Below are 12,471 nucleotides of genomic sequence, written 5' to 3' on the forward strand. Positions count from 1 at the left end.
ACGAGAGGTTTGAGGATCTCCCAGAATTACAGCGCCATCTCCAGACTACAGAGATCAGTTCCCCTGGGGAAAATGGCTGCTTTGGAGGGTGGACTCCGTGGCCTTTTACCTCACTGAGGTCCCTGTACTCCCCAGGCTCCATCCCCAAATCTCCAGGGGTTTCCCAAACTGGAGCTGGCATCCCTACACACACACACACGATCCTCCACCTGTGACCAGGGGGGTCCTAGCAGCCACTTTAATGCTCTCATCTTCAACGTCCGTGAAAGAAACAGCTATAACCATTAGCCGTCATATCAAAAAAGAGATCACACCGTCTCACAGCCAGGATGATGATGATATTGGATTTATATCCCGCCCTATATTGGGAATCTCAGCGTCTCAGAGCAGCTCATAATCTCCTTTACCTCCCCCACACACACAACAGACACCCTGTGAGGTGGATGAGGCTGAGAGAGCTCTCTCAGAAGCTGCCCTTTCAAGGACAGAGTCTCAAAGCAGCTCACAATCGCCTTTCCCTTCCCCCCCAACAGACACCCTGTGAGGTGGGTGGGGCTGAGAGCTCTCCCAGAAACTGCCATTTCAAGGACAGAGTCTCTGTGCGGCCTACAATCTCCTTTCCCTTCCTCCCCCACAACAGACACCCTGTGAGGTTGGTGAGGCTGAGAGAGCTCTCTCAGAAGCTGCCCTTTCAAGGACAGAGGCTCAGAGCAGCTCACAATCTCCTTTACCTTCCTCCCCTACAATAGACACCCTGTGAGGCGACTGGGGCTGAGAGAGTTCTCCCAGAAGCTCCCCTTTCAAGGACAGACTCTCAGAACAGCCTTCAATCTCCTTTCCCTTCCTCCCACACAACAGACACCCTGTGAGGTGGGTGGGGCTGAGGGAGCTCTTATAGCGGCTGCCCTTTCAAGGACAACTCCTGCGAGAGCTATGGCTGACCCAAGGCCATTCTAGCAGCTGCAAGTGGAGGAGTGGGGAATCAAACCCGGTTCTCCCAGATAAGAGTCCCCACACTTCACCACTACACCAAACTGGATAATATTGTTGTAAGTATTGGAGGGATGCAGAAGGAAGAAGGTCCCTGATATCCAGATGTGACCGCACAGGGTAAATAGGAAGGAGATGGAGGAACACCTTTACCTTGGTAGATGTCCTGGAGAGACCCACCCCCGCAAAACTCCATGCAGATCCACAGTTTGTTAAACCTGATGAGACAGAAAAAAGTTGGGGGTGAATAATGGCAAGGCAGCGGGGGTGGGGAGGGAAGAGACTCTGTGAGGGAGGAGTGGAAAAAGAGAATGAGACCATCCTGGGGTTGCCAATCCCCAGGTGGGGGCAGGAGGTCCCCCGGTTTGGAGGCCTTCCCCCCGCTTCAGGGTCACCAGAAAGCGGGGGGGGGGAGGAAATGTCTGTTGGGCACTCCATTATTCCCTATGAAGACTGATTCCCATAGGGTATAACGGTAAATTGATTTGCACGTATCTGTGGCTCTGGGGGGGCTGTTTTTTGAGGTAGATGTACCAAATGTTCAGCATAGCCTCCGGTGCCTCTCTTCAAAACACCTGCCAAGTTTCAAAAAGATTGAACCAGGGGGTCCAATTCTATGAGCCCCCAAAGAAAGTGCTCCTATCCATTGTTTCCAATGGAGGGAAAGCGTTTAAAAGGAGTGCGGTCCCTTTAAATGTGATGGCCAGAACTTCCTTTGGAGTTCAGTTATGCTGGTCACAATCGTGTTCCTGGCTCCACCCCCAAAGTCTCCTGGCTCCACCCCCAAAGTCCCCAGATATTTCTTGAATTGGATTTGGCAGCCCTAGACCATCCCAACCCCAAGGAATTACACGCTAATGCATTTGCAACTTGGTTGCAACAGGTGCTATTCCTCACGTTGCAGTTCTACAAAACAATGCAGGGGCCAGCACAATCCCCTGGACTTGGATGTTGGGGAAACCCAGGGTGACGGGCCAAGGGGAATGTTGCTCACTGGATGTAGCTCCCAAAATAGGCGACAATATTCTGGTGTTTGCAAGTCTTCACCATGACGATCTCTTGTTGAATGATGGAGCAGTCGTCACCTTTGGAGACAAGAAGGTATTAACATAAGTCATTTTAGAGGTTTGTGTTGACTTGTCCACCACTTTTCTGTAGGGTTGGCAGTTCCAGGTGGAGACAGGGGATCCCCCAGTTTGGAGACCCTCCGCCTGTTTCAGGGTCATCAGAAAGCAGGGGAGGGAGGAGGGAAATATCTGCTGGGCACTCCATGATTCCTTATGGAGACCGATTCCCATAGGGTATAATGGAGAATTGACCTGCAGGTATCTGGGGCTCTGGAAGGGCTGTTTTTTGAGGTAGATGCACCACGCTTTCAGCATAGCATCCAGTACCTCTCCCCAAAATACCCTCCAGGTTTCAAAAAGATTGGACTGGGGGGTCCAATTCTATGAGCTCCCAAAGAAGGTGCCCCTATTCATTATTTCCAATGGAGGGAAGGTGTGCGGTCCCTGTAAATGTGATGGCCAGAACTCCCTTCGGAGTTCAATTATGCTTGTCACAGCTTTGCTCCTGGCTCCAACCCCAATGTTTCCTGGCTCCACCCCCAAAGTCCCCAGATATTTTTGAATTGGATTTGGGAACCCCAATTCCTGGAGATTTTGGGTGAAGAGGGGAGGGACCACAATGGAGTATAATGCTGTAAAGACTTCCAGGTCCCCTGGAGAAAAGCTTCAGAGGGCAATCCCTAATCCATAGATTCTTGACGGAATCTTTCTTCAGTTTCTTCCCTTCACAGATACTGCCTCCATATCTCCATAGTCCAAAGGAGGTCAACCAAGGTGATGAGGGGGTTGGAGCATCTTCCCTAGAGCATCTTAGGGAGGGACGGTGGCTCAGTGGTAGAGCATCTGCTTGGGAAGCAGAAGGTCCCAGGTTCAATCCCTGGCATCTCCAAAAAAGGGTCCAGGCAAATAGGTGTGAAAAACCTCCGCTTGAGACCCTGGAGAGCCGCTGCCAGTCTGAGAAGACAATACTGACTTCGATGGACCGAGGGTCTGATTCAGTATAAGGCAGCTTCGTATGTTCAAAGGCTGAAGAGTCTGGGACTTTTCAGTTGAGAAAAGAGACTACTAAGAGGGGACATGAGAGGTTTATCAAATTAAGCACAGGGTGGAGAGAGTGGATGACAAAAGGAACTTTTCCTCCCTCTCCTGGAAGACTAGAACTCGAGGACGTCCAATGAAGCTGATGGGCAGTAAGTTCAGGAGGATCAAAAGGAAATACTTCTTTACACACACAGTGATTAAAAGATGGAATTCGTTGCTCGAGAATGTTATGATGGCCACAGGGATAAACAGCTTTACAAAGGGATTAGGTAGATTCATGGAGCGTGTAGGTCGATCAGTGGCTTTTAGTCATGGTGCCTGAAGGGAACCTCCACGTTAGAGACTCATGGATGGAGCCCTACTTTGAGGAACATTCTGTTCTGGACAGCGGCCTAGCAAGTGCACAAGTGGCTGGGGATTCTTCACTCACCAGCTTCCATTTTTACAATCTTGATAGCCGCCATCTTCCCCGTTTCCTTGTTCTTGGCCTGAGAAAAATACAGAGCGAGGAGATTAAAAGGTAGCAATTTCAACCAGGTTCTGAAATGGTGGAAACAATATCAGTGAGTTAAGTATTAGTGCTTCCTCATACCACTGGCAGCAGATACATGCCATGACTTCTAATTTGTGTTGCTGAATATAACCATCTGCTGTATTTCAACCTTAGAAATGGCCTACCTGCCAAGAAGGCTCCCACTCTCCTGGCTTTCCACAAACTGAATTATTCAAGAGAGCTTTTTGATGCAGGCAACAGACTTGTACTGTATGAAATTATTCACAAAGTACTTGGACAAATTATTAGGGCCTGTGTATAGCTTGATCAAATCAGGATCCTGCTATTGAATTTTGCATCATTTATTAAGCCGTGTGTTAATTAGGCTTGCCAGTACCCAGGTCTGCAACCAAATAAATTAAAACCACTCTATGAAAAATATATTTACAAAATGTGATTCGTACAAGAAAAAAAAGTGCCATTCAGCAACCTCATCATTTTACATACTGCATGTGCATATTTATGCAGATATATATATATCAGTCCAAATCATAAATAAATCCAAGACATGAATCCAAAAAGAGCTCCAACGGACAGCTAGCAGTGTAAAGACCGTTTCGGACCGCAAGGTCCTTCTTCCAGGGAGCGTCTTGCAGAACTTGCGATAAATGCGTAGAGAATGTCACAATGTTCAGATCTTTCACAAATTTATGCACAAAATTGGAACGCTGCTGCCTCCATCTGGTCAGGTCTGGGAGGAGGATCCCCCAGTTTTTCAGGCTCCTCTCAGCCAACAGCCAGCTGGCCAGTGTGGGGGAAACCTTCCCCAATAGCCACCACATGCCTTTGAACCTTGGCAGGTTTAGAAGAGGCTTGCAATTCTTTGTGTTTCTGAATGTTTGTGTGAATCTTCTGAATCTTGCAAGAGGAAACCTGCAGGGGCGAAGTGAGCAGACAGAGTCATGTGAGTCCCAGTCTTTCTGTTTGTTTGGAGGAAAACTCTACCCTTAAGCTGTTATTTCATTTTCCTATTAGTCTGAAGAAGTTGGTTGAAATACAGCAGATGCTTATATTCAGCAACACAAGTAAATTGCCCCAGTGAAATTACAAAAATGTGTGCTTGCTAACTGTGGCTGCTTTGTGTGTGTGTTCACTTTCATTTGGTGGATGTTTAGCTGTTGGGGGGGGGGCAAGGAAATGAAGTCTGTATTCAGGGGAACTGCACTGCTGTATGTTTATTTATTTATTTATTTGAGGGAATGGGAAAGTCTCCTGACTCCACCCTTGAAGTCTTCTGGCTCAATCCCCAAACCGTTACAAAGTAAGTCCACTAAGAATCTTCAAAGTATATCAGTCTGTATATCAATAGGTACATCATTTTGTAACTTTGTGATATATTATTGTATTTGTACAAACACTTTAATAGACACCTTGTTATCTGTTGTAAATGTTCATTATCGAATGACTACTTTTGTACATTGTTTGTGGTTTCAGAGCTGTACAGTGTGCTCCCAGTTTTTGTATTTGGGCAGTTTAAGAATGGCATTGCTAAGGAAAAAGGAAGGCTGTGCTTAGTGACTCATAGGACAGGAGAACCTGTATTCCATTGGCAGGATGAAGCCACAGGAGGGCTGCCAAGCTCCTGGTCCGGGCAGGGGAACCTCCCCTGACGTTGCTGGTGCGATGAAATCTACCGGAAGTGACATCATCACACTGGTGACATTGCGTGGCGGCCACTCTAGGCATTTCCAGGAAAACTCTATGGTTTTCCCTGACGCTCTAGCCATTTGGGAGGGAAAAAATCTATTGTACAATAGATTCCCCCCTCCCAAATGGCTGGAGTGTCTGGGAAAACCATAGAGTTTTCCAGGAAATGTCTAGAGTGGCTGCTGCGCAATATTGCTGGCAAAATGATGTCACTCGTAAGGTAAGTCCCCCACCGGAGGCTCTGAAGGACTTCAGAGCCCTAAGCCAAAGAGCTTGGAAGTTAAGGTAGAGCTCTTCAAGGGGGATGGGAATTGTAGGGGCCAGGGCGTGTATTTCCAGCCAGCCCAAACGTCATCCTCTGGCCTTCAGCTGGGAAACATTGGCCAGCATGAAAGGACGTCACTGAGGGCCTAACCAGAGGCACTTCCCCTGCGTCAGCTTGACGAAGGTCTGCTGTTACTCGCACCTGTAAGGGACACACAGTTCCAGCCACATAAGCAGCGTGGGGGAAAAGAACTGAGAAAAAGAGGCTAGAGACTTGGCAGAGATCAGGCAAGGATAAGGACGGCTCAGCTTCTGTGATAGTATCAACTGAGTTCTGCGAAGGTTTCGTCTGCTGAGAGGAAAGCCACTGAAACTTGCCTCTGCTGAGCCGCACGTTCCTTGGACAGTAAAACTGTCCGGGCATAGAAATATGCGCTTTTCTGTGCATGAAACTACAACAAATGTAATGGGCAAATTGAGGCCTCGATAATAAATGGCTGACGTCTTTGCAAAGGAACCCAGAAGCAGAACTCAAACAGGAAAGCTACTGTGGCATATCCTGGAAGGGGACAACTTTCCTGGGTAAAACAGCAGGCACCGTTAGAAAGACCACTGAGGTGAAGATTCCTTCATTGTACACTTCCATCCTTCCCAAACCAAGGCCGTGGTCATTTTAAGAACATAAGAACATCAGAGAAGCCATATTGGATCAGGCCCGCGGCCCATCCAGTCAAACACTCTGTGTCACACAGTGGCCAAAAAAATCAAGAGCAATCAAGAGGTCAATCAGTGGGGCCAGGACACCAGAAGCCCTCACCCTGTTGCCCCTTCCAAGCACCAAGAATACGGAGCATCACTTGCCTCAGACAGAGAGTTACATAAGAACATCAGAGAAGCCATGTTGGATCAGACCAATGGCCCATCCAGTCCAACACTCTGTGTCACAAACCCAGGTGCCATCAGGAGGTCCATCAGTGAGGCCAGGACGCTAGAAGTCCTCACACTGTTCCCCCTCCCAAGCACCAAGAATACAGAGCATCACTTGCCCCAGACAGAGAGTTCCAACAATACGCTGTATGCTGTATTTTCTTTCTTGGGCTCACATCTGCCTGGTAGCGGTGTCCATAAAACCTAGGGTTGCCAATCCCCAGGTGGGGGCAGGGGATCCCCGGTTTGGAGGCCCTCCCTCAGCTTCAGGGTCATCAGAAAGTGTGGGGGAGGAAAATGTCTCCTGGGCACTCCATTCTTCCCTATGGAAATCGATTCCCATTGGGTAAAATGGAGAATTGATCCACGGGTATATGGGGCTCTGGGGGGGGGGTCTGTTTTTTGAGCTAGAGGCACCAAACTTTCAGCATAGCATCCAGTGCCTCTCCCCAAAATACCCACTAAGTTTCAAAAAGATTGGACCAGGGGGTCTAATTCTATGAGCCCCAAAAGAAGGTGTCCCTATCCTTCATTATTTCCAAATGGAGGGAAGGCATTTAAAAGGTGTGCGGTCTTTCTAAATGTGATGGCCAGAACTCCCTTTGAAGTTCAATTATGCTTGTCACACCTTTGCTCCTGGCTCCACCCCCAACGTCTCCTGGCTCCACTCCCAAAATCCCCAGATATTTATTGAATTTGACTTGGCAACCCTAATAAAACCAGACCTGTGGCTGCTTCAGTGGGGTGGAAAATGTACTCTGTCCACGCTCACAAGCAGTCTCTCCAAACATATTACTTCACCATCCATCTCACTGATTCGGCTTGTGGGTTGTTGTTCCCACCAAGGCTAACTAAACTTCCTGTTTGTCTCCATGGACTCTTGACCTGATGCATCATCTAAAATTAAGCTCTCGTTTTCTTCATAGAATAATTCTTCACTTCTGCTTTCAGCCTCTGAAAGGACCTCTGTGTGGGTCATGACAGTGGGTCAGCTATTCCCCACCCACCCCCCCAACTAATAAGATTTTCTGCAGAAGGCAAAAATCGAAAGGGGGCCGATTTTCCTGGCCTGGTGATGAAAGGTGGAAGAAAGTTACACCCATTACAATTAGGGTTGCCAATCCCCAGGTGGGGGCAGGGGATCCCCCAGTCCGGAGGCCCTCCCCCTGCTTCAGGGTAATCAGAAAGCAGGGGGAGGGGGAGGGAAATGTCTGCTGGGAACTCTATTATTCTCTATGGAGACTTATTCCCATAGGAGATAATGGAGAATTGATCTGCGGGTATCAGGGGCTCTGTGGGGGATGTTTTTTTAGGTAGAGGCACCAAAATTTCAGTATAGCATCCGGTGCCTCTCCCTAAAATAGCCCCCAAGTTTGAAAAAGATTGGAACAGGGGGTCCAATTCTATGAGCCTCCAAAGAAGGTGCCCCTGTCCTGCATTGTTTCCTATGGAAGGAAGGCATTTAAAAGGTGTGTGGTTGGTCCCTTTCAATGTTATGGCCAGAACTCCCTTTGGAGTTCCATGATGCTTCTCACAGCCCTGCTCCTGGCTCCACCCCCAATGTCTCCTGGCTCCACCCCCAATGTCTCCTGTATCCACCCCCAAAGTCCCCAGGTATTTCTTGAATTGGCAACCCTAATTACAATGTACTTTGCACATTGTGGAGGGAGATGCAGTTAAAACACGTAGCCGTGGAGACCTGTGGACAGCCCAGGGAGACCCCACATTCCAATCTCCGCTCAGCCTAGACACTCAGGAGCACTGCAATCCTCTATACACTAACCATGATCTAAGCAACATTGAACATTATAGGCAGGGGCCGTTTTGTAGAAAAATAGGTGGTGGAGCTCATTAGCATAATCATTAGCATATGCCACTCCCCCCCCCGCAAGAAAGGAGAGCCCCGGGTGAGCAAGACCTGCTTGGGCCGGTTAGAGATCAGCCAGGCTGAGCAGGTCTCACTCACCTGGGGCTCTCCTTGGCCACCCACCCCCCACAGTCAAAAGACCAGCAAGCCACCCACCACCCAAAATCGCATAATAAGTGGAGAAAGGGTGGTGTGGGCTTCTCCAGGGGTTAATGAAGGCTGCTGGGGGTGTGGCAAAGCCCCTGGTGGCTGGCTGGCTGCCCGCTCTCCTAATCCAGGGATTGTTATGCAGCTGCACCTCCTATTCAATGGACAAGGTAGGTGGGGAGGAAGAGGGGGTACCCTCAGAAAGGTTCAGGAGCTACGCTTTTGTGAGCTCCTGCTGAATTCAAGACCTGATTATAGGACTTATTTCTATGTAACCATACATCAGACTGGGCTGTATTGTTACCTCAGGACCGGCACAGCCGCTCAGCATAACATATTTTACAGTCAATGTTCCCTCTAAGCTGCAGAGTCTTGTGAGCAAAAATTCTACTTTGTGAGCTACTGGTGTTAAAGCTATGAGTTACTGGCATTAAAGCTGTAAGTTACTGCACAAATTAGTTTGTTCTAGGGCCATTTTTTCTGAGCTGAGACAAAAATGTGTGAGCTGGAGGCTAAAAAATTGTGCGCTAGCTCACACTAACTCAGCTTAGAGGGAACACTGCTTACAGTCAATTGTGAAGAAAAAAGGGGGGAATGTTTGTTACCCTGGTTTCAAGATCTAGGTTTGATTTCTTTTTTAAAGGAGAATGTCAGTTTCCCCGGTAACCTGTGGAACTCATGACCACTGGATATCACATTGTTTAAAAAGGTGCATTTCTTTCTTCGCTTTCTTTTAAACCATATTTGCTTAATAAGTTATGGCCTGAGACAAAATTTCCAAAACAAGGCAGTGAAATCAGTGGGCCACGCGATCCAGGATGCTACAAGCTGGTGCTTCAAAAAAGAAAGGTGCCGTTACCTTGTAGACATCCCCGTAGGTTCCCCCACCAACTCTCTGCAGCAGCTCAAAGTCCTCTTGAGGGTTTCTGGTGGAAATATCTAAGGCTGCTCTTCCTTGGGCATCCATTGTTCAGTGCTCTCCCGCCCGCAAAGCGGAGGTTGCCGAACTTGTAAGTCCTCCTGCGTAGGCGTCAAGCAGCAATGTGGTTACAGCACTGATAAACTTCTCAGGGCGCTGCTTCCTGATTTGAAGCACCATTTGTTCTTTCAGCCCCTAAGACCTCTAGTGACAGCAGCGGGGGCACAGAGAACGTGTCGCTTTGTGCTTTCCTTTCCTTGAGGCAGAAATTACAGGAACTGTTAAAGGTTTTGCCATTCGCAAGAAAAGGACTTGTGACTGGTAAAACCTTGTCTGCTTATTAACAATCAGGCCTCAGATTCAGCAGGAGCTCACAGGAATGCAGCTCCTGAACCTTTCTGATAGTTCCCCCTCTTCCTCCCCACCTACCTTTTCCATTGAGTAGTAGGTACAGCTGCATAACAATCCCTGGATTAGGAGAGCGGGCAGCCAGCCAGACACCAGGGGCTTTGCCACGCCCCCAGCAGCCCTTATTAACCCCTGGAGAAGCCCACGCCCCACCCTTTCTCCACTTATGTGATTTTGAGTGGCAGGCGGCTTGCTGGCCTTTTGATAGGGGGCAGCCAAGGAGAGCCCCAAGTGAGCGAGGCCTGCTTGGGCTGGCTGGATCTCTAGCCAGCCCAAGCAGGCCTCGCTCATCCAGGGCTCTCCTTTCTTGCATCAGATTGCTTTTGGCTGGGTGGGGGGCAGCATATGCTAATGTTATGCTAATGAGCTCTGCCATCTATTTTTCTACAAAACAACCCGTTAACAATTGTATAGATTGAGCCAGTAAACACACACAAAGTCAGCCTAGTTCAGAATCACTTTCCTTTCAGAGGAATTGCCATGTCAGTCTACACTAGAACAACTAGATTCAAATCCAGGAGCACCTTAGAGTCCCACAAGATATTGGGGGTAGAAGCTATTAAGAGTCAAATCTGACAAACGGAGCTTTGTCTCTTAAACTCTTATACCTCCAAAATCTTATGGGTCTCTCAGGTGCTATTGGACTTGAATCCAGTTTCAGAGGACTTACAATGCGCTGGGCAAATAACGTATCTATTAACACACACACAGGTAGCATGCAATCCTACTGAGCAGGTAGCATGCAGTCATTTTGGCAGCCTTCTATGGAATCAGTTTCTTTTTAAAAGGGAGAACACTAGAACCACATGATGCCCCTAGATGTGGAACTCTGCATGTAAAAAACATACCCAGGGCTTTTTTTGAGCAGGAATGCAGTTCCAGCTGGCTTGGTGTCAAGGGGTGTGACCTAATATGCAAATTCCTGCTGTGCTTTTCCTACAAAAAAAGGCCCTGAATATACAGATAGTATACTCTTCTTCTTGGAGGGAAGATGGCCTGGTATAATTCTTTCTCCTCAGATCTCAGAAGCTAAGCAGGGTCAGTACTCCGAAGGGAGACCACCAAGAAGACTCTGCAGAGGAAGGTGATGGCCAACCACCTCTGCTTCTCACTTGCCTTTGACGCTCCTTGCTGGGGTGTCTGGTTGCAGGAAGGAAGGTGGCACGATATGGCTCAATTTAATCAGATCTCAGAAACTAAGCAGGGTGTGTATTTGGATGGGAGACCACCAAGGGAGACTCTGCAGAGGAAGGCAAGGGCAAACCACCTCTGCTTCTCACTTGCCTTGGAAGCTCCTTACTGGGTTATCTGGTTGCAGAAGGAAGGTGGCACGGTATAGCCCAATCTCGTCATATCTTGGTAGCTAGGCAGGGTCAGTACTTGGATGAGAGACCTACGACGAAGACTCTGCAAAGGAAAACAATGGCAAACCACCTCTGCTTCTCACTTGTCTTGAAAGCCCCCTGCTGAGGTATCTGGTTACAGGAAGGAAGGTGGTGACATGGTATAGCCCAGAGATGGCCACACTTGCTTAACATGAGCCACATACAATAAACGTCAAATGTTTGAGACCTGCAAGACATGAATGTCAGAGAATGTGAGAGCCACAAGACTGGAAGGAAGGGAGGGAAATAGATGGGGGGAAGGAGAGGTAAAAAAGAAAACAACTTTAACTTTAAATACATTCTCCAAGAAAGTTAAACACTTCCTTGGAGAAGTGTTTGGCTTGGCTTGGAGAAGCGATTTAAAGAGAGAAATGCATTCTCCAGGCCAGCTGATGGGGTGGTGGGGACTTCAAAAGCCACACAATACGTGTGAAAGGGCTCAATGTGGCTCCCAAGCCACAATTTGGCCACCCCCAGTATAGCCCAATCTCATCAGAACTTGAAAGCTAAGCAAGGTTGACACTTGGAAAACTTTGAATGCAACTTGCTTGGGTCGCCATAAATTAGGGCTACCAGATGTCCTTTTTTAAGATGCTCTAAAAACTGGCGGAAACGTCCTATTTTAGGGCATGAAGGTTAGGAATATTCCTAGCTTGTAGCAATTATCACAGCTTAAATAGGAAGGGTGATTAGCACGTGGAATTCACTGCTACAAGAGGTAGTGGCAGCTACAAGCATAGCCAGCTTTAAGACGGGATTAGCTAAAAATGTGGAGCAGAGGTCCATCAGTGGCTATTAGCCAGTGTGTGTGTGTATACACACACATATACAGACACACATATATTGGCCACTGTGTGACACAGAGTGTTGGACTGGATGGGCCATTGGCCTGATCCAACATGGCTTCTCTTATGTTCTTATGGTCCTTATAATGAGATTTGTCATAGCGACCATCACTTGTTTCACGTAGTCAGTGGGGAAATGTGTCCTCTTGTGTTTTGCAAAATATGGTAACCCTAAATCAGCTGTTCCTGGACTACATTTCTAACATTTATTGTTTAAAAGAAAACAAATCACAAATTTGCAAAACAAAAAAAGAGAGCAAAACATCGCACGCAAAACCTGTCCAAAAGATTTTGCATGCGCATATTAGCAAAAGGAAATCCTAAACGTCCCGCCCTCGCAGCAAAGAAAACCAGTCATGCTGCAAAAAGCAGCGGAGGCGTGGTCGAACGAGTGCGCGCGCACACAACAGT

The 12,471-nt window shown here is 47.9% G+C and overlaps 1 protein-coding gene across 1 annotated transcript in view; it reads right to left on the minus strand.

Moving 5' to 3' along the window:
- MAP4K1 (mitogen-activated protein kinase kinase kinase kinase 1) overlaps nucleotides 1-9,567 on the minus strand; it is a 55,554-nt gene extending 45,987 nt beyond the window's left edge. The window contains exons 1-4 of the mRNA XM_060257512.1: nucleotides 9,363-9,567; nucleotides 3,529-3,586; nucleotides 1,985-2,075; nucleotides 1,144-1,208 (exon numbers count right to left, since the gene is read on the minus strand). Coding sequence (XP_060113495.1) covers nucleotides 1,144-1,208; nucleotides 1,985-2,075; nucleotides 3,529-3,586; nucleotides 9,363-9,470 — 322 coding nt within the window. The 5' untranslated portion in view covers nucleotides 9,471-9,567. The remainder of the gene's footprint in view (nucleotides 1-1,143; nucleotides 1,209-1,984; nucleotides 2,076-3,528; nucleotides 3,587-9,362) is intronic.
- Between the last annotated feature and the right edge of the window lie 2,904 nt (nucleotides 9,568-12,471).

The sequence above is a fragment of the Heteronotia binoei genome, chromosome 17 (assembly GCF_032191835.1).
Source record: "Heteronotia binoei isolate CCM8104 ecotype False Entrance Well chromosome 17, APGP_CSIRO_Hbin_v1, whole genome shotgun sequence".
Taxonomy (NCBI): domain Eukaryota; kingdom Metazoa; phylum Chordata; class Lepidosauria; order Squamata; family Gekkonidae; genus Heteronotia; species Heteronotia binoei.